At 42.8% G+C, this 21,389-nt stretch overlaps 1 protein-coding gene across 2 annotated transcripts in view; it reads left to right on the forward strand.

Annotated features, from left to right (window-relative positions):
• The window catches only part of LOC136572673 (uncharacterized), a 74,157-nt gene that overhangs the window by 14,521 nt on the left and 38,247 nt on the right, over window positions 1–21,389 (forward strand). For both annotated transcript variants that reach the window (XM_066573484.1, XM_066573485.1), the window contains exons 4-14: window positions 5,758–5,835; window positions 7,106–7,207; window positions 8,555–8,963; window positions 9,885–10,084; window positions 10,217–10,608; window positions 11,763–11,917; window positions 17,251–17,459; window positions 18,108–18,247; window positions 19,653–19,760; window positions 20,128–20,286; window positions 21,213–21,336. In XM_066573484.1, the coding sequence (XP_066429581.1) occupies window positions 5,758–5,835; window positions 7,106–7,207; window positions 8,555–8,963; window positions 9,885–10,084; window positions 10,217–10,608; window positions 11,763–11,917; window positions 17,251–17,459; window positions 18,108–18,247; window positions 19,653–19,760; window positions 20,128–20,286; window positions 21,213–21,336 (2,076 nt within the window). The remainder of the gene's footprint in view (window positions 1–5,757; window positions 5,836–7,105; window positions 7,208–8,554; window positions 8,964–9,884; window positions 10,085–10,216; window positions 10,609–11,762; window positions 11,918–17,250; window positions 17,460–18,107; window positions 18,248–19,652; window positions 19,761–20,127; window positions 20,287–21,212; window positions 21,337–21,389) is intronic.

The following is a 21,389-nucleotide window of genomic DNA, read 5'->3' on the forward strand; positions in this document are numbered from 1 at the left end:
TTTGGAAAAAAGCAGCCATGTTTTTCTAGCTCAAGATAACCCTTTAATCGCCAGGGACCTGCAGCTTGAGATTCCCAGCGATAAACTGAATGCCTAACACGCTGTCAGTGCAGCAGGCCAGATCTGCATTATGGGAGAACGGAGAAGGCATGCCCTGAACTGGCTTCACTTTCATTGAAATCAATGTGTTCTGAAGTGGCTATTACACTTCTACATCAGTCCCTGGTGTCGGAAGCAGAAGTGTAATAGCCGGCTTCAGCTCCCATTGATTTCAATAGGAGTGAAGCTAGCTAGGGCACGTTCTCTCCTGTCCCCTATGATGGATGCCTGGCCCACTGCACTGGCAGCTGGCCAGGCAAACAGCTCATTGCTGGGAATCTCAAGAGGCAGGTCCCTGGCGATTAAATGGGTTGTCTGGTGCTAGAAAAACATGGCTGCTTTCTTAAAAAAAACCTGCATCATTTTTGTTAGTGGGTTGTATTTGTTATTGCAGTTCAGCTTCCATTCCCTTCAATGAAGCTTAGCTGCAATACCAGGTATAACCCCACAGACAAGGATGGCTCTGTGTTTGGAAGAAAGCAGCCATATTTTTCTAACCCTGAATAACCCCATTAACTATTAAAGACCTGTGCTGAGAATAGATCATCAATAGTTTTTGCCTGGAAAACCACTTTAATGCACACAGCTTCACCAGTTTCCCATTTACCTCAATGTCACAAGGCTGCAGTTCTCAGAATGGCCGCTACATATAGTGTACAGTAAGAGAAGCATGTTGAATCAATGTAAATATTGAAGTGGCTGCAACACGAGCGCCACAGCCCCTCCATCAATTTCGGCGGGACTGATGGAAATAGTCAAGTACAAAGACAGCCCTATTGAAGATAAATGGATTTGCACTGCACATGCTTGACCACGGCTCCATTCCATCTCCTCCTCGCCTTGGGGGGTGCAGTTAGCCTTCAGGTAGTAGGAGACAGGGACATGGGACCCATGTTCTTGGGATTGTTCAAGGTCTCAGCCGTGAGAACACCACTGACCAGGCTTTTATCACTTATCTTATGTATTGGTGATAAAGTCAATCTTTAATGAGAAATATAAGTAGTTATCGAAACAGACCTGTGAGCAGACCTGATATGTTTGTTTTTTTTAATGAGAACTTTGAAAGCCTCCATTCAGGATTTAACAGTTTTGGATGAAGCTTCAATTAGTTGACCATTTTTAGAAGTTAGACAAAAGTTAAGAGACTTCCGGAACATTTGTTAAAGATGAAAATCTTATTGAGTAAGTGTTGGATGTAGCAGAACAATGTGGCTCCTGTATTCTCTTTATTGAGAAACAGCCAAAACTGTTCTAAGAGGCAAACTTAGAGACTATACAAGTAGCCTGGAGAACACAGCGTTGCTCAATTATCAAATAGAGTGTAATAGGACACAAGAGGCATATAGAAAATAGCAAACAAACCTGAGAGATCACACCTGAGAGACCACACCTAGTGCATGGTTGACAGCAAGGGAAGAATATGATTTTTCATACTCTCATTATGCAACTCAAATATTTGCACATAAGGTTTCAGCTGGGAAGGTTTAGAGGATCCAGGAAGTATAAATCTATTACAAGCTGAAATATGAGCAATATAAATAAGATATTGGGAAAATGATAGCAAGATCTTGAAACCTACCTGATTGTCTACCTAATTCCCATATGCTTTCAGGATATGTCAGGCTTTGCAACAATTTATATTTAGCGCCAAAGCAAGTAAAATAAAAAAAAGGCAGCAACTTTACAAATAGTCTACCATGTAGTGTCTACAGCAGCGATTTATGTTTTTTACATCTATCTATCTATCTGCAGTATCCGAGGAGTGGGTCTCGGCCTAGGAGACGGCGGGCATTTGAGTAGGGTCTTGTCACGGTGGCACTACCATCTTCCACCTAGACAACAGGAGAGCAGGCTATTAAATGGGGGTTGTAGCTTGCTTGGTTCTATGATTGTCACGGGTGACACCACCATTCCTTCCTCTGGTGAAACTGAAGATGTAATAAAGTCCACACACACGGGTAGTAGTGAAAACACACAATTGCTGGGAACGGTCGGCAACTGGAACTTTACTTGAAACAACTTGCATAGGGTACAGTACGGTAGATGAAAGTAGCTGTAGCAAAACACACCATTGCAGTCAGAATTAGTGATGAGGACAGGGAGGCAGACACAGGATGATAACGGGCCTACGGTGTAAGTTATCTGTGCAGCATCACTCCTAGAGAAAAGATACTCCGTCGCAGAACACAAACTCTCTAGCAGTCACTCACACATCTTGCAGGACTTGAACTCTGCACCGCAGACTTTACAATTCAGCACACTTCAGTGTAGGGGTCCTAGGGAGAACTTCTAGGCCACCTCTCTGCTTCTTCCATCTTCACCACATGCCGGTTGAAGGTACCTGCATGTGGGCAGCACTCCAAGAGAACACTCTTCTCTCCACTCAGACTCCAGACACAACTCAAAAGCCAAAAGTACCCAATTATCCAGATTGCAAAAATATATAAGAAACATGGTCACACGACTTACAATAGATACATTTCCAGACATGACTCAGACAGAAACCTGTTCAGTGTTGCAATACACATCATATTCATGCAACATAAAATGCACTGACAATACACATAAGCACGAGACTACATAGATCATCCAGTACTACATTTATCTATCTATCTATCTATCTATCTATCTATCTATCTATCATATCTTGTCATCACCCGGAAGCTAGGGGTTTGACAGCCCTTACATGGAGGGATGCCCCTGTCACGCCCCTAGCTTCCGATTGGCTGTATTGTGGCCAGTATCTGTCCTGTCCTGCCTCCTTCCTCTGTGTCCCCCCTTCTCCTGTGCCTCCTCCTATGTCGTCTCTGTCCCCCCTTCTTCTGTGCCCCTCTTTACCAGTATGGCCCGTCCCCCCATCCGCTGTCTGAACCCCTCTTCGTCCCTGTGCCCCACTCTTCCTCTGGTGCCGGCTCCTCTTCTCCCGACAGTGGCTAGTCTGCTCCTTGCTTTGCAGCTCCTGAGTGTTAGCCGTGAATTCCCACCCCTCCTGCGCCTCAGTTCTCACTTTCCCCAGGACTCCGGTAGGTCTGGAGCATGCTAGGGATACTGTGACTTTTCCCCATCGATCGCACGATCTCGGAGCCCCCGACGCTGTGATGTTCATTCCCGGTCGTTGGTCGATACCGCAGGGAACTTTGGCCTGAGATTGGACAGTAGTTTGTGGCAACCGGGAGGTTGGAGGATTGGGCCTGGGGGGGGGGGGGGGGGAGTTGCGTGCTCTTCCTCTGCTCCGTGGCCACCGCCGTCACTCTGTGGACAACTGCCCGCCCTGCTCCGGGGACAGTGATATCAGCAGCAGCGTCTGTAGTGATTTTTGGCTTGGGCGGGAGGGTTAGGGTTAGTTTTCCTTTTGGCTTAGATTATTACCGCTAATAATATAAGCCAAACAGCAAAAACGAACCCTAACCCTCCAGCCCAGGTGAAAATCACTACAGACGCTGCTAGGACCTTCAAGGACCTTCAGCAATTCACCTAATCGGGAGCTAGGGGCGTGACAGGGGCATTCCTCCATGCAAGCCCTGTCAAACCCATAGCTTCCAGTTGTCACAAGTACTCTATCTATCTATCTATCTATCTATCTATCTATCTATCTATTTATCTATCTATCTATCTATCTATCTATCTATCTATCTATCTATCTATCTATCTCATATCTATCTATCCCATATCTATCTATCTATCTATCTATCTATCTATCTATCTTCTATCTGTCTGTCTTCTATCTGTCTGTCTATCTATTTTCTTAGCTTTGTTTTGTATGTGGGGAAATGGAATGGGATCCCTCCAGCCTAAGGAAAGAAATGAGTGGAAGGAGAAGAGATAAATACATTTTGTTGGTCTGATATCGAAACTGGTGATGTATGAGTGTAAAAAAAAGTATTATATGGTCTCCTATTAGATTTATTATAGTGTACTAGTAGAAAGCCCGTCCATAGACGACGATCACTGCTCTTCAGTTTCATTTTGTAAGCGTAAACGTTTTGAGTCAGCCACTTGCTGCATCCTTGCAGTTCGCTGTTCTTCACTTTTGTTGGCTTTTCGCTCTCTCATTCTGTATACTCGGCTCAGTTTGTCTGTTTTAAGTTTTGAGTGCAAAATAGTGTCAAATTTCTGTGTGTGAACATTTGTATTTCAATCAAGAGGGGTGTCCTCTCTGCATTTGTATATTATATATGTGCCCCATCCAAACCAGTTTTATTTTAGCCTGATGAAGGGTCGATAGAAGACCCGAAAGCTCACTGTAACATCATGTATTTTATGTTAGCCATTAAAAGGTATCATATCTACAAGATTACTTGGTTTCTCTCACTGAGAACAATCACACCTTACTCTACTAGCTAACACCATACCAACCCACCCCCCTTTTTTTCGGTTTATTTTCTATACTTGAACAGTTCGACGCTCCTCTTCGCTATTATGTCATCAAGGATGTACCATGATTTCACAGGACTTAAAGTGGTTTCCGAGTACATTGGTGGCAGTGGGGAGTGCAGAATATATAAGAAAATAAACCCAGTACTCACCTCCTGCTGCATTGATGCTCTCCTGCCGCTCTCCTGGTCCTCCGATCTTCTATTTACAAGTGCTGCAGGGGTCATGTGGGTTATTTACCTTCTTGACCCCTGCAATCAATAGAAGACCCAACAGGGACGTCACTGATGATGTCCCATAAATCTGCCTGGGGATTCTACATTAGAAGCCTACATATCAGGTCTACATGATGTTACCAGGCCTTCTGGCCACGTGACGTCAGCTGCCAGATACCGCAACATTGGACTGCTGAAATGGCATTCAGGTGCCATGCAGAATATATTTATTTCATACAGTTTTGGGCACAGGGAACCCAGAACTATATTAAATAAATAACTCCGACAACCCCTTTAAATTTGGAATTCATTAAATCAAGATTTTGCCACTTTGTTTAACTGTCATCTTGGACCTTCAGTAAATGATTGATGAAAAAGTGCACATTTTACATTGTAGACTTGTGTGTTTGATTGAGAGAGGTAGCTTTGCGCCACTTGTGTGGATGTAGATGATGTGAAGCATGACGTTTCTTGTATAGAGTGGGCCACGGAAAATTAGCCTGGCATCACATAATGAAAACTATCTAAAATAAAATCTTTGGTGTCCTTAGCAACCAATCACAGTGCAGCTTTCATTGTACCTCAGCAGGATAAGAAATGAAAGCTGTTCTGTGATTGGTTTCCATGGGCAGCAACTACAGATTCTCTTTTAGACAGCTTTCATAAGAATGTGGTGACGACCTACTTTTTTTGTGGCCCACCCTGTAGATGCTATGGTGATGATAAGTGTGTAGTTACAGAATGCATCCATATGAGGGCAGAGTTGTTTTGATAACAAATTGCACCACAATTTTACACAGATCAAATTGTCGGGCGAAGATGCCCGACAGGCCGTCCCAGCAATGATCGTTTCTATGCTTTTACACATGAACAATAATTCATGAGTGTATGAAACCAAAGTAGGTTTACACAGACCGATCGTCCTTCAGTTTTTCTGCATGCATAAACTGATGTATATATATAAAGATAATATATTGAGAATATTTATTTGCAAGAGTATTTATATCTTGTTTTTGTATGATATTGTATGTAAACCATGATATATAAACTTGAAACACATTTGATTTAGTTGGAAGATTGTCACTGGAATGTTCCTTATAAGAAAATAAGTGGAGAGACCAGCATGCAAATCAAGTCACATTTAAAGGTAATCAGTATTTGAGCAAGTCTGTGGTCAATATAATTATGACAATACCTAATTTATATAGTTTTTTAAGTTGTACTATTTAAAAAATTGTAATTCTCCATATTCTGACACATATAACTTTTTGTTCTCTTTTGATATGCCTATGTGAGCGCTTCTTTGGTGGGGCAAGCTGTAGTCTTTATTGATACCATTTTGGCGTACACACAGCACAGTTCTGTAAATATATACTTTTTCTAATGTGATATTTTAATAGTTCAGACTTTTTTGTCTACCCCTTTTTCATTGGAAAAAATTGTAAAAGAGTTTTTTGAACTTTTAGTATTTTGGTTTGGATATATATGTATGTGTATATATATATATATATATATATATGTGTGTGTGTGTGTGTATATAATACATATATATATATATATATAATCAAATAAACCTTGTTTCATGTTGTTAAGTTTCACTAGGGGACTTGAACTTGTGATCACACATTACTTGTGTATAGCAGAAAAATATAAACATTTCATTAAACTTTTCTTTATATTTTTTGAGTCACTCCAACTAGGGGACTTGAACTTGCAATCACCATATAACTTCTGTATTTCAGTTTGTAGTAGTTTTCATTGTTGCCTATTAAGCCCTGCACAGACAGGCAGCCTTTACTGCTCCCCAGGCTGTCATGCCAAGCCATCAGCACCCTGTGATTGCATTGAGGGGGTGGGGGATGGGGATTATAGGCTGCTCAGAGACAGTCTCCTTCCACCTGCTGCTTAAATGCAGTGCTCAGCAGTAATGTTTGAGGCTCCTATGCACATAAAAAGGAAAGTTGTCTGCAAATGCAAATTTTAATGGGACCTACTGAGTATTTTATGTGTGTAAGTGCCACCTGACTCTTCCCCGACAGATGATTTTGGGGAAGGAAGGATTGGGCATATTGAGTTCTGCATGCCTAATCCTTTTGTTATCTCCTTTTGGTCAGGAGATAATTCACCACCAGAGCTGTCTGGCAATATATTAGTCTCCTCTCTACATTGGAAACACATGCATAATGGACCAAGCTGACCATTTATATGTAGCAGAGGTGTAAAAAAAATGTCTGACATTTCCAAAAAAATCCATGCTAAAACACCAAAGGCCATGTTGTCTAGCAGAATGCCAGGAATACCTTTGCTCCAGTGAGTGGTGGGCTCCCAGCACATTAATAATATATCACACTTTAATACTATGTTGAATATTAATCACATCGCATCACCAGCTCCTTTACTGATGTAATTACTTCTAGAATAACATGCAACATCGAAGAGTCAAAAGAGTCAATAACGAATCAAGCCTAGGAGAGGAAAACCCATACATTCTGGAGAGCACAGAGTCTTTTCTATTAAAGGTAATGCAATGTTTTCCTTGATTTGCTGCTATGGAGTATTACAAAGGATCATGTGGTGGATTTCAGCATTCTTCCCATGATATGGAACTAGATTTTGTTTCCTGGCACCCAGACATTTTCATGGATTGACCATACACTGTACACTGATTTGTAGGATTATAAAAGCTTCCATATATACACATGATTTAAATGATGGAAATATAGGTCATGAGTACAAAGATATTAAATCATTCTTTTTTTTATTAGTACTTGCCCAGAAATGCAGACTCACCCTTTCCGGACTTCCCAACTCCGGAGCCACATTTGCTGTTCTCCGCAATGGTCTGTCAATCTGTAAACAGGATGTTACAGACTGATTGTGTCAGGGTTGGTGCCTCTCAGGGTGGCCTTCCCTCACTGCTAACACTGTCGCTCCTGCGGCTGGTGTGCGGCGCAGGGGAACCCCGGCACTGGTTACTACTCCTGGCTGCGCTACTCCTATATGCCACAGGGGTGCTCGGGACGTGGTGGCTGCCCCCCGGCGCTGTGTTCCTGTTGCTATGACAGCCGACTCACCTCCTCTGTCTTAGGTTGTTCTGCTAGTGCTGGGGGCGGTTCTCCCAGCATTCTGTGTATTACTTCTGCTGCAGTCAGGCTCCTGGGGCGGGAGCTCGGACAGCATTTAAACCCTCAGCTTCTTCCTGACACTGCCAGTGTTTGATTAGGCTTCCTACCACTCACTAGCGGTCTCCTGCTATTTCAGACTGACAGTGATATTGACCTGAGCTTTCCCCCAGACCTGCCTCCGTTCTTCCCTTGCTGTACTGCGCTTCTTGGACTGACTTCTGTGCTTTGGACCTTTTGGCTTGCTCCTGGACTGTTTTTTTGTTTCCCTTAGTGCTACGCTCTGGTTGTTTGTCTGTCTGTATTCTCGTTCTCTGTGTCCAGGGACTGTGGTGTCCTGTGTCTTTTCCCTAGCTCAGAGTAGGGACCGTCGCCCAGTTGCCGCCCTGGGGCCTAGCCCAGGGGGGCAAGTAGGCAGGGACAGGGGTTGCGGGCTACATTGCAGGGACCCCCGACTTCTGCTTTCCCTGGTCCTCTGACAGATTGCAACCAATCACAAATATCAGTGGTAGACTGCTGAAATCTGTGATTACTAAAATTTAACAAAAAATATTTTCATGGTAAAGCCCTTTAATAGTTGGACAAAATGTTTTGTGTCTAGCCTGACACTTATACGTCCAGAAATGCTCTTGACTTTAAATCTTATTCTCACGATTCATATGTTATAATGGCGGATACATAATATCTCCAGAAATGGATAACATTTTTTTACATTAATATATATTTTATTTATTTCTTGTGCAGTCTCGGCAGAAACCTTCTGGGAAGGGTGACAGCCTTGGTGACCAAAGAGCTCCATCTACTTTACTAGATGAAGACCAGGAACCTAACAGAGAGACTAGAACAAGGACATCATCAACATATGACACTCCACAAGCAGAAAACACAAACCTGATGCCATTACAGGAAGGGGAACAATCGAATGGAAATGCAGAGCGTTTTTTTAGATGTAATGGCAGTGGTGTATGGGATGAGTTTAGTGCAATGGAAAAGCTGCCTCGGGATCTCCAAAATAGCTATGAAGATAGCATAGAAGATGATGAGTTTGAGAGGTTCTCTCATACTGAACACAAGATAATTCGAGGACACATAAATATACCGTATACAGCAAGGAAGAAGGTTTTTATGGTGTATATATGTGGAGGATACCAAGGTAATAGCTGCTGCTATTCATATAAAGCGCAATAGAGAATAACTGTAATAGAAACAAATGATCCATTTAAAGAGCACTTACTCACATAAAACAATTAGGACATGCCGAACTGTGAAGTTATAAAAATGCTGTTATGGCTGTCTATACAACTCCATCAGATTTCACACCCCGCTTTCAAAAAAATAAGTATACCTCATTTTACAGAATTGTAAGCACAATGTCATGGCATTGAAAGTGCAGTGACTTCCAGGTTACAGCAACGGGTCCAGGGTGATGTCAGCACAGTAGTCCCAGACCATGTTATGTGCTGTTTGGTGCAAGCACAGTGTAATTCTGCATTGGACACCAGGGGAGTAAAATCTTCCTCTGCTACCAACACTGATAGGCTGACTGGGTTGTCCTTCAGCTCAGTCCGCCTATCAGTTTCCTTGTATAAGTATTTAAATCGTCACTTTGGTAGCGAGATTCCATATTTAGTAGTTTGGTTACAGTTAGCTTAGTACTTGGTTTCCCTAAGTCTCCATGAGTTAGTGTTTAGCATCAGGTACCGCCAGGATACCTTGGTCTGGTTATCTGTCTCTTTCCCACAGTGGGGTCTCCCTTTTCAGGGTGTGTGCTCTGCTTGAGTGACTGGTCCACTTCTGGGGGTTCTGGTGAACTAGTTTGCCAGTTTCTCAGCTCCTAGCTGCCTTAGGTTGAGGTGCTCTTCATTGGTCAGAATGGACTTAGATCACCTGCCAACTGGTTTGTCTCCTTGTTTAGACTCGGCACTTGTCACATCCGGTTGTTTTGACTTGTTATACCAGATGTGACATACAAGGGATACATGACTGCATAGCTAGGAAGGATTTGCTATTTAATAGGATGGTAGACCTGAGTGAAAACCATCATCTGAGTTTTTATTAATTTTGCTTACATTAGATTCCTACCCAGAAAGAAATGCGTTGTTTGTCAAGTGTTATCCAGATCTCTACATCTACTTCAAGGAAAAAGGCATTGAATTCCGTATGTTTGATCTGAGATGGGGCTTAAAGGACGGAGTCAGCAATGACCATGTTATGGCTTCCCTACATCTTAAGATTCTTCAGGAATGCCAGGATTCAGGACATACAGCATTCTTTGTAAGTCTATAGTGAGGTAGTAGATAGGTGCCTCGAGTAATGTTAAGATGCCACCTGCTATCTTCAGTCTCCGACATTAGATCATGACATTCTGTGTTTAATGACCCTCTAATCTTGACTGTTCACCTTTAGTGCATTGTAGGCCAGAAATGTGATCAGATGACTATTCCGGCATTTTTAGCAAAAGAAACATTTGAAGAGATCAAATCTTTTCTGGAAACGATAAAGGCAACTGCAAAGCAGAAAGTTCTTGATGCAGCAGGACTTACAGGATCAGATGACTCCTCAGGGAAAGATCGAAGAACTAATGAATCAGATCACCAGCAGGATGCAGCAGATGAGAATTCGGCACATAGTACTTCAGATGCAGAAGATCTACTTCAAGATCCAGATGACAAGGACATGTTTGAGCCAAGTCAAAAAAAATTGTCACTGAAATATGAGCAAGATCTTGCACTTCTTACTCATTGGTTTAAACTGGATGAGAACTGTGTGCCAAGTGTGTACAGACTTCAAACCATTAGGTAAATTGCTTCAACTCAATGTATCGTAAGGGTTTAAAGCTGGCCATACATGTCCAGGACATCTGTGGTGAGGGAATCCTTACTGTTCATTCTACCCTGCAATGCTGGCCATCATATGTGTTGGGATCCTTCCAGTTTTTATGGTGGAAGAAAAGGATGACCTAATGACAAGATTTTTGATTTTGTGAAATTTTTGCAGGACATCCGATTTCTAGAAATACTTAGAATCTACACACATGAATCAGAAACATTACACTAGCTATGACAAGTTTAAAGACGGAAGACCTGTCATGGGATAAAATCAGCATGACAGGCTGTATGGCTCTGCAGCCACGGCCCCACTAACTCTATCCCTGGTCTTTTTTATATTCACCTTCCTTCCTCTAGACAGCCTCACCTTAGGTCCAACTAACCGATGCTGTTAATGTGTCAAGTGGGCGGTCCAAACTGCTCACTCTCAATGGGTGTTTTCGATTTGATTGACAGTCCTACCCACTTGTCACATTAAAAGCATTGGTTAGCTGGACCTAAGAAGAGGCTATGTGGCCGAAGGGTAGCAAGTATGAAAAAACAAACAAACAGGGATATAGTTAGTGGGGCCATACAGCCTACCCCACCGATTTTATCCCATGACAGTTCCACTAAAATGACATCATTCAAGGAGCATTGATAATAAAAATAATAAAAAAAACTTTATTCTTCCATTACAAAAAAAGGCAACAATGTTTCAACTTGTATAGGTCTTTGTCAAGCTTGAAAATCAGGTTGAAATATTGCTACTTTTTTTTGCAATGGACCAATAAAGTGTTTGATTTATCAATGCTCCTTGAATGCTGGAGAATATTGGAGATACTGTGTAATATACCGTTTGTCCAGTGGATTCCTAGAAGGAGTGACATTTGTTCTTAAGGAACTTTAATATGTAAGAACTGTCATGCAGATATGTTTCCCGTGTTATATGGTTTATTCTCTGACAGGACCTCTTTAAGAGTTTCAATAGCTGGGTGTATATGCAATATGTATGAAATAATATGCAGCTCTCTCACTTTATGTTGGCTTTATAAAAGTCACAATGGTGTACAAAGTGTGTTGGATAACTTCTCTATACACAAGCTGGAAAACATGGGAAATCATTGGGCTGCTTTCCTTTGCAGTACATATTACGGAGATATATTTAGCAAAGATCCTGTACGCCGACAACAAGCCAAAAGCAAATGGATAGGTACGATGCAAAGACTGTATGACATTCTTCAGGAATATGGTCCACAGGTGCTGGGGGAGGAAGCTGCGAGGAAGCTCCTAAAATCAGGTAATTGGGAATAAATACCGGTAGATCAATTCACTATAATTATACTTCCTTAAATAATGTATAAATGCTGTTGCAGTTTGAAAGTTACCAGTTTTAATTAACATGTACAAACCGAATCGTTTAACATATCAATATAATGGCATGCTGAAAAGGAAGATATCTCTTCTTCTTCTTTTTTGTGCCAGGGACTGCAAGAAGTATAACTAGACATTGCACTTACCTAGACAACATCCGGCAACATCATAGTGAACCTATGGCACTGGGAATGCACAGCAGCCAAGCATACAGAGCAGGACACTGATCAGTTATGGGCTTACAGCATCATAGTGATGCTATGGCACTGGGGACCGCAGAGCAGCCAAGCATACAGAGCAGGACACTGATCAGTTATGGGCTTACCACATCCTAGTGATCCTATGGCATTGAGGACCGCTTAGCAGCCAAGCATACAGAGCAGGACATTGATCAGTTATGGGCTTACAGCATCATAGTGATGCTATGGCATTGGGGACTGCAGAGCAGCCAAACATACAGAGCAGGACACTGATCAGTTATGGGCCTACCACATCCTAGTAAACCTATGGCACTGGGGACCACACAGCAGCCAAGCATACAGAGCAGGACATTGATCAGTTATGGGCTTACCACATCCTAGTAATCCTACGGCACTGGGGACCGCAGAGCAGCCAAGCATACAGAGCAGGACACTGATCAGTTATGGGCCTACCACATCCTAGTAAACCTATGGCACTGGGGACCACACAGCAGCCAAGCATACAGAGCAGGACATTGATCAGTTATGGGCTTACCACATCCTAGCAATCCTATGCCACTGGGGACCGCAGAGCAGCCAAGCATACAGAGCAGGACACTGATCAGTTATGGGCCTACCACATCCTAGTAAACCTATGGCACTGGGGACCGCAGAGCAGCCAAGCATACAGAGCAGGACACTGATCAGTTATAGGCTTACAACATCCTACAACATCCAAGTGATCCTATGGCACTGGGGACCGCAGAGCAGCCAAGCCTACAGAGTAGGACACTGATCAGTTATGGGCTTACAACATCATAGTCATGCTATGGCATCGGGGACTGCACAACAGCCTAGCATACAGAGCAGGACACTGATCAGTTATGGGCTTACAATATCATAGTCATGCTATGGCATCGGGGACTGCACAACAGCCAAGCATACAGAGTAGGACACTGATCAGTTATGGGCTTACCACATCCTAGTAAACCTTTGGCACTTGGGACCGCAGAGCAGCCAAGCATACAGAGCAGGACACTGATCAGTTATGGGCTTACAACATCCTAGTGATCCTATGGCACTGGAGACCGCACAACAGCGAAGCATACAGAGTGGGACACTGCTCAGTTATGGGCTTACAACATCCTAGTGATCCTATGGCATTGGGGACCACACAACAGCCAAGCATACAGAGCAGGACACTGATCAGTTATGGGCTTACCACATCCTAGTGATCCTATGGCATTGGGGACCACACAACAGCCAAGCATACAGAGCAGGACACTGATCAGTTATGGGCTTACCACATCCTAGTAAACCTTTGGCATTGGGGACCACACAACAGCCAAGCATACAGAGCAGGACACTGATCAGTTATGGGCTTACAACATCCTAGTGATCCTATGGCACTGGGGACCACATAGCAGCCAAGCATACAGAGCAGGACACTGATCAGTTATGGGCTTACCACATCCTAGTGATCCTATGGCACTGGGGACCACACAGCAGCCAAGCACACAGAGCAGGACACTGAACAGTTATGGGCTTACAACATCCTAGTGATCCTATGGCACTGGGGACCACATAGCAGCCAAGCATACAGAGCAGGACACTGATCAGTTATAGGCTTACAACATCCTACAACATCCAAGTGATCCTATGGCACTGGGCACCGCAGAGCAGCCAAGCATACAGAGTAGGACACTGATCAGTTATGGGCTTACAATATCATAGTCATGCTATGGCATCGAGGACTGCACAACAGCCAAGCATACAGAGTAGGACACTGATCAGTTATGGGCTTACCACATCCTAGTAAACCTTTGGCACTTGGGACCGCAGAGCAGCCAAGCATACAGAGCAGGACACTGATCAGTTATGGGCTTACAACATCCTAGTGATCCTATGGCACTGGAGACCGCACAACAGCGAAGCATACAGAGTGGGACACTGATCAGTTATGGGCTTACAACATCCTAGTGATCCTATGGCATTGGGGACCACACAACAGCCAAGCATACAGAGCAGGACACTGATCTGTTATGGGCTTACAAAATCCTAGTGATCCTATGGCACTGGGGACCGTATAACAGCCAAGCATACACAGCAGGACACTGATCAGTTATGGGCTTACCACATCCTAGTAAACCTTTGGCACTGGGGACTGCACAACAGCCAAGCATACAGAGCAGGACACTGAACAGTTATGGGCTTACAACATCCTAGTGATCCTATGGCACTGGGGACCACACAGCAGCTAAGCATACAGAGCAGGACACTGAACAGTTATGGGCTTACAACATCCTAGTGATCCTATGGCACTGGGGACCACATAGCAGCCAAGCATACAGAGCAGGACACTGATCAGTTATAGGTTTACAACATCCTACAACATCCAAGTGATCCTATGGCACTGGGGACCGCAGAGCAGCCAAGCATACAGAGTAAGACACTGATCAGTTATGGGCTTACCACATCCTAGTGATCCTATGGCACTGGGGACCACATAGCAGCCAAGCATACAGAGCAGGACACTTATCAGTTATGGGCTTACCACATCCTAGTGATCCTATGGCACTGGGGACCGCACAGCAGCCAAGCATACAGAGCAGGACACTGATCAGTTATGGGCTTACCACATCCTAGTGATCCTATGGCACTGGGGACCACATAGCAGCCAAGCATACAGAGCAGGACACTGATCAGTTATGGGCTTACCACATCCTAGTGATCCTATGGCACTGGGGACCGCACAGCAGCCAAGCATACAGAGCAGGACACTGATCAGTTATAGGTTTACAACATCCTACAACATCCAAGTGATCCTACGGCACTGGGGACCACAGAGCAGCCAAGCATACAGAGTAAGACACTGATCAGTTATGGGCTTACCACATCCTAGTAAACCTTTGGCACTGGGGACTGCACAACAGCCAAGCATACAGAGCAGGACGCCGATCAGTTATGGGCTTACAACATCCTAGTGATCCTATGGCACAGTAGCCAAGCATATAGAGCAGGACACTGATCAGTTATGGGCTTACAACATCCTAGTGATCCTATGGCACAGTAGCCAAGCATATAGAGCAGGACACTGATCAGTTATGGGCTTACAACATCCTAGTGATCCTATGGCACTGGGGACCGCACAACAGCCAAGCATACAGAGCAGGACACTGATCAGTTATGGGCTTACCACATCCTAGTGATCCTATGGCACAGTAGCCAAGCATATAGAGCAGGACACTGATCAGTTATGGGCTTACAACATCCTAGTGATCCTATGGCACTGGGGACCGCACAACAGCCAAGCATACAGAGCAGGACACTGATCAGTTATGGGCTGCAGGTTACCAGCCAAATACCCTAATGCAATGATTATAAAGATGATTATATTTCAAGGTCTTGCAGTATATGTATATTGCAGTATATAACAAGGTCTTGCAGTATATGTATATTGCAGTATATAACAAGGTCTTGCAGTATATGTATATTGCAGTATATAACAAGGTCTTGCAGTATATAACTGTTTTTTTCTTTTGAAACTGGAGGTATGCTTTAACTTAAATACAATCCCAAATGTACTCTGGTTCCTAGATTTTTATGTTTGGATATGGCTTGCATCTCTCTCTGCAGTAATTAAATGCTCATGCACATTGATGTATTACGAATCTGTGCGGCACTGATCTTTAAATTTGTTAGAGGATTTTTTTCTCGCAGATCCTTATAGAAGAAATTTTGTCCTACTCTACACATGCTGTATTACTTAGATATTCTTCTAGGAGAATACAGTACATCACAGAGACACCATATGGTACCAAATGGAGTCTGCAATACAGATCTGTAGGGACTTTGCTTGTAATACAAAGGGCTCTTTTTAACACGGGCATTGCGACTTTTGGCCAGCCGCGTCGCGGCTGAAAATTGCATGAACGAGAGGTAGCCGCGATCAAGTCGTGGCTGCATCTCTCGTTTTCTCACCCATTCAGAATACCGTTGGCCGGGGGGAGAGAGTTCAGCTCTGCTAAACTCACTTCCCTTTTCCTTCCCCTCTCCACCCCTTGCCAGCTGCTGGCAAAGGGAGGGGGTGGGAGTTCAGCAGTGCTAGTGCAATACAAGCCACTGCTAAGCTCCCTCCCCCTTCCCTTTTCTGACGGCTCTCATAGGTTCCCACAGGAGTCTATAGGAATGGCCGGTGTATTCCCACAAGAGATAGGACAAGTCCTATTATTTCTGGTCACGCTTAAAAGGGCCGGACAGAATGCGCACCGTATGCGCTATTTTTCTTGGCCAGCTGATTTTACACGTTGCACAATTACCCATCTGAACGTATGCATTGGAACCCAAAGCTTCAGGTGGTCACAGTTTTTGGCCGGTATTTTAAATAGCCATGATAAAATGCTTGTGTAAAACTAGCCTAAGGCTTCAATCACATGAGCCTATAAACGCAGCTAATTACCCACGTAAATATGACGACCATCAGAAAGAATTCATTGGATTCAATGCATTCATTCAGATGGCCTGCGTATTTACGCGGGTAAATAGCTGCCTATGTACGCACATGTGAATGAAGCCTAGGGCTGTATTTAAATGGGCGAGCATTGAGAAAATCGGACCTATATCACATTTGTTTAACCTGTGATTTTCGTGTCCCTGCAATGCGATTCTGCAATAATAACACGTGATTTGCATTGCAGTTTGTATGTTTTTCACAAGGGTGAGAAAATCGCATATTGTTCCATTAGCTGAAAAATGTATCACACTTGCATGACAATGCGATTGCAATGCAATTTTTTTCATGCTCCCATAAGAGAAATTGGGTGATTCTATTTTTGGGCAGAATCGCCCAAAAATAGAACATAGTGTGAGATAAAAAAAATCACAGCATCTGTGTGAGTGAAAAATCGCTAATGTAAATAAACACATTAAAATCAATGGCTTATTTCCCCGTGTGCGCTCTGTCCATATAGCAATTGCCACAGCTTACACCATGAACACAAGCAGTTGTCCACTTTAAAAGAATAGGATGCTTTGAAATTTTGGAGAAACAACATTTATGTGTATGTATCCCTATTTACAGTGGTTCAGCAAGAAATAGATGAAGCATTTAAAGTTGAAGGAAGCCCAGAAGATCACTTTCATTGCTTTAAACGAATTATCAGTGACATTAACTATAACCTGACCAGTAGTCGAGCTTCTGACTTCATTGATGTCCTTCCCCTCAAGCCTGAGATCAACAAGACTTTGCATGACACACAACAGACGCTCATCAAAGGAATCCATCAGCAAGTAGGTATCATTGGGAGTTACTGTGCCTTACATTTATGGCGCTGCAGAGGTATTGTTCCATCTCTCTTATTTGCATATTACCCAGAGGAGCATAAATGGCCTTTTAAGTCTCCTCACTCACTCACCTTCTAGGTTCTATCCCTAAGGAGAAAAGATAGTGTTCCTAATCCACATCACAGGCCTCTCGCTAGCCAAGCCAGAAACCTACTGCACACTGATGAGGAGCAAACATCCCGAAACAGCTGTCTGTGTATGGATTTCTGGCTTGGATTTCAATTTCCAGTCCTTGTTACAAGGCTTGTATAAAGAGTCTAACACTGACTTGCAGGAATGCTGCCTTCCAATAGGTGGCACTGCAAAGGTAGTATTCTATCTCCCTTATTTGCATATTACCCAGAGGAGCATAATTGGCCTTATAAGTCTACTCACTCACTGGCTAGGTGCTCTCCCTAAGGAGAAAAGATAGCATTCCTGACTAACATTTATTATGCATACATGAAAACGATCATCGTCCACAAATAAAGCACTAGGAGCAATAAAAAAAAAATCCCCACTTAATGCTCCTTTCAGATTTTAGATTGTGCAAGAAAACATCACTTCTTCAATTTAACCTGTTTTGCTGTTACACACATGATTGTTGTCTTCCAGCTGCGTCATACAAACATCTACGAGTACAATGTCAGTTGGGGAAGGGAAGGAATAAATCCTGCTAGCAACAGATCACATGCATATTATCTGGAGGGTCTGTGTAGTGATTTCCAGAGAAGGGTCATTGCACACTTCAACAGGTCGGTATGAAAACTACAATATAGCCTTCATTAGGCAGTACTGGCTTTAACTCCCAGCTATGCTTAATTTGAAGCATGTCTAGTTTTAGGCTAAGGCTACACAGCGACTTCAGCTGTGATACGGGTCACGCAACCAAAGATCACTGTGTAGCCTTTTGACCTCACATTCACATTGAGGTCAATGGGGTCATTGTATGAGGTAGGGTGCCATGACCATGAACTGCAGGTTGCAAAAACTCTAACGTCAGTGAATTTTTTTGCAACCTGCGGGTCATCTTTGCAGCCACTTGGGACTCACACAGTAACCCCATTAACTGATAGGCTACACAGCAATCTTCATTCGTGTATCACCTATCACGGCCAAAAGTCGCCATGTAGCCCATGCCTTAATCACATTATAAATTCTACAACCCCAATTCCAAAAAAAGTTGAGACGATGTGTAAAATGTAAATAAATGTTAAGAAAAAAAACGATGCAATGATTTGGGAATCTCATCTAACCCTATTATATTCACAATAGAACATAGAACAAATATCAGAAGGTGAAAGTGAGACATCTTTCCACTTCATTTAAAATAATTAACTCATTTAGAAATTAATTGATGGCAGCAACACATCTCAAAAAAGTTGGGGCAGCACCATGTCCACTGTTGTGTAGTGCCCCCTCTTCTTTTTACAACAGTCTGTAAATGTCTTGGAAGTAAGGAGACCAATTGCTGGAGTTTTGGGAGGGGAAATGTTGTCCCATTTTGGCCTGATGTAGGAGTCTAGCTGCCTAACGTCCCTGGGTCGTCTTTGCCAGATTATTTGTATCATAATGCACCAACTGTTTTCTATTAGTGAAAGGTCTGGACTTCAGACAGCTGGTTCAGCACCCGGACTCTTCTTCTACGAAGTCATGCTGTTGTGATGGATGCAGTATGTAGTTTAGCATTCTCTTACTGACGTATGCAAGTCTTCCCTGAAAGAGATGTTGTCTGGATGGAGCATATATTGTTCTAAAACCTCTATCTACCACTCTTTATAGTGTCTTTCAAGATGTGTAAGCTGCCTATGCCATAGCCACTAATACAACCCATACCACCTCACCTGTCTGAGTTGCTTAGTTTGTAGCAGAACTTAAAAGCAAGTGACTATCGGGCTGTGTAAACAGGAGCTGCTTAAAGTTTGAGCAACTCCTGTTTACTATGAATAGAGGGGGGCATCCGGAAGGATCCCCGGCTGGTCCACCTCCATGGATGACTTTCGCGCCTGTGTAAAGCATTTGAGTGATAGTTGGGTGGTAAAGGCGTATAGGTACCCTAAGAATCTACATATGAGCACTTATGTGATAACATTATAACTGTAACCAGCATTGATATTTGCAAAAGCCAAAGTAAGCAACTTATGTAATATTTCATTGTAGAACATGCAATGTGCCCTGTGAACCAGAAAAGACTTGGAAGAGAGAGAAATTTTTTAGGAATCAGAGAAATGAGGAGATTTTAGAACATGCCACCTACTGCCATACACTGTGAGTGCTACCACTTTGTACCAGCCAGAAGCTCAAAATATAACAAAATGTATTGCCGTAATATATAGGCCTATGTGAAATAGCAGTAACTTTCCAGATTCCAAGGTAGGTGAAAAGAGTACCAAGCTTGCTGGGGGGTAAAGATGACTGGGGAAGGCAATGACAAACTACTCGCAAAAAAATAGTCTGCCAAGAAAACGTGACAATGTGACGTTACTCTAGGAGTCGGCCATGACTTGGTGCTTGCAGCAGGGGACTTTACCTACCCAACCTCTCAACAGAAGCAAGGATAGTGGACAGAGAATTTGTAAATGACATATAGCTGCATTGATGATCACCTAATGTTGTATTTTATTCTCTTCTATAGAGTAAGGAACTTTATTGCACGAGAGTTTATTTTGATGCAACTCCAAGATTGTGTGAAATCTTCTAACAGACGCCTAATTGTATTACATGGACAGCCTGGCAGTGGAAAAAGTGCCATTATAGCTAAGCTGTCTGCAGCAGCATCACACTGGGATACTTGGTAAGTCATCCACATACAACAGTTTATACTTAGAAATGTCTGCTATGTGTTGTACAGTTGCTGCTTTGCATGATATCGGGTTATACACTGTATTATATTATAAATGGTTCCACTGAAAGAACAATAGTTAGTTCTCCAATCGCCAGGTCTATAGGTCTGCTGAAAAAATAAAAATGTTATACAGTGATGCAGATTCAATAGTTTTTTTTAAACATATTTTTTTGTGCTAAAGTAGTAAAAATTAAAAAAATCTATATAAACTTGGTGGCGCAGTAACAATGCCGATCCACGTAACAAAGTTATCATGGTATTTTTAGCACATCATGAACGCCATGGAAACAAAACCCAAACAACAATGGTGGGATTTCCTGGGGGGGTTTCCATTCCCACCCCCCTTTTTCCCCAAAAAATGTAATAAAAGTTATACATTATATCTACCTTAAAGTGGTGCCATTACAAAACACAACTTGTCCCACAAAAAAAAAGCCATTGTACAGCTATGTCAGAGGGTTATGGCTCTTGCAATGCAACTATGAAAATGGCTTGGTCCAGAAGGCACAAAATAGGTCAGTTACTAAGGGGTTAATGTGAAGAAAAGAGTCCGGATTGGACAACCCCGGTGTATATACCGTATTGGGGGTTATGGATGAGATATTAAATTTGTAATGTAGTAATAGCAAGTATACTGGTTAACTACATAAAGCATCTGAAATGCGTGCTACCAACCTCTATCCCTTTCTAGCTTAATAACATTGCGTTTAATAGTGTGAAAAATTGCCCATTGGCGCCCGGACACGAGCGGAATGTACAAGAGTAGGATCTTTGTTGTGTAAAGTATGAAGTGTCTGTAATGATTCATGATCTTGAGGCTTTATGTTTGTCTGTGCAAGTTGTGCAAATACTTTCATTATCCTTTGAATAAACAGGAACCTGAGAGTCGTGACTCGATTTATCGGTGCTACTGGGAACAGCCGGAACACTCGCCTATTGCTACAAAGTCTGTGCTACCAGATAGCGGATATATATAACTTGAAAACACAATTCTCTGAGGTAATAATGAGAATCTTTATATAGCACCAGCATGTACTAGGGACAATCAAAGC

Source organism: Eleutherodactylus coqui, chromosome 7, assembly GCF_035609145.1.
Source record: "Eleutherodactylus coqui strain aEleCoq1 chromosome 7, aEleCoq1.hap1, whole genome shotgun sequence".
Lineage (NCBI taxonomy): Eukaryota > Metazoa > Chordata > Amphibia > Anura > Eleutherodactylidae > Eleutherodactylus > Eleutherodactylus coqui.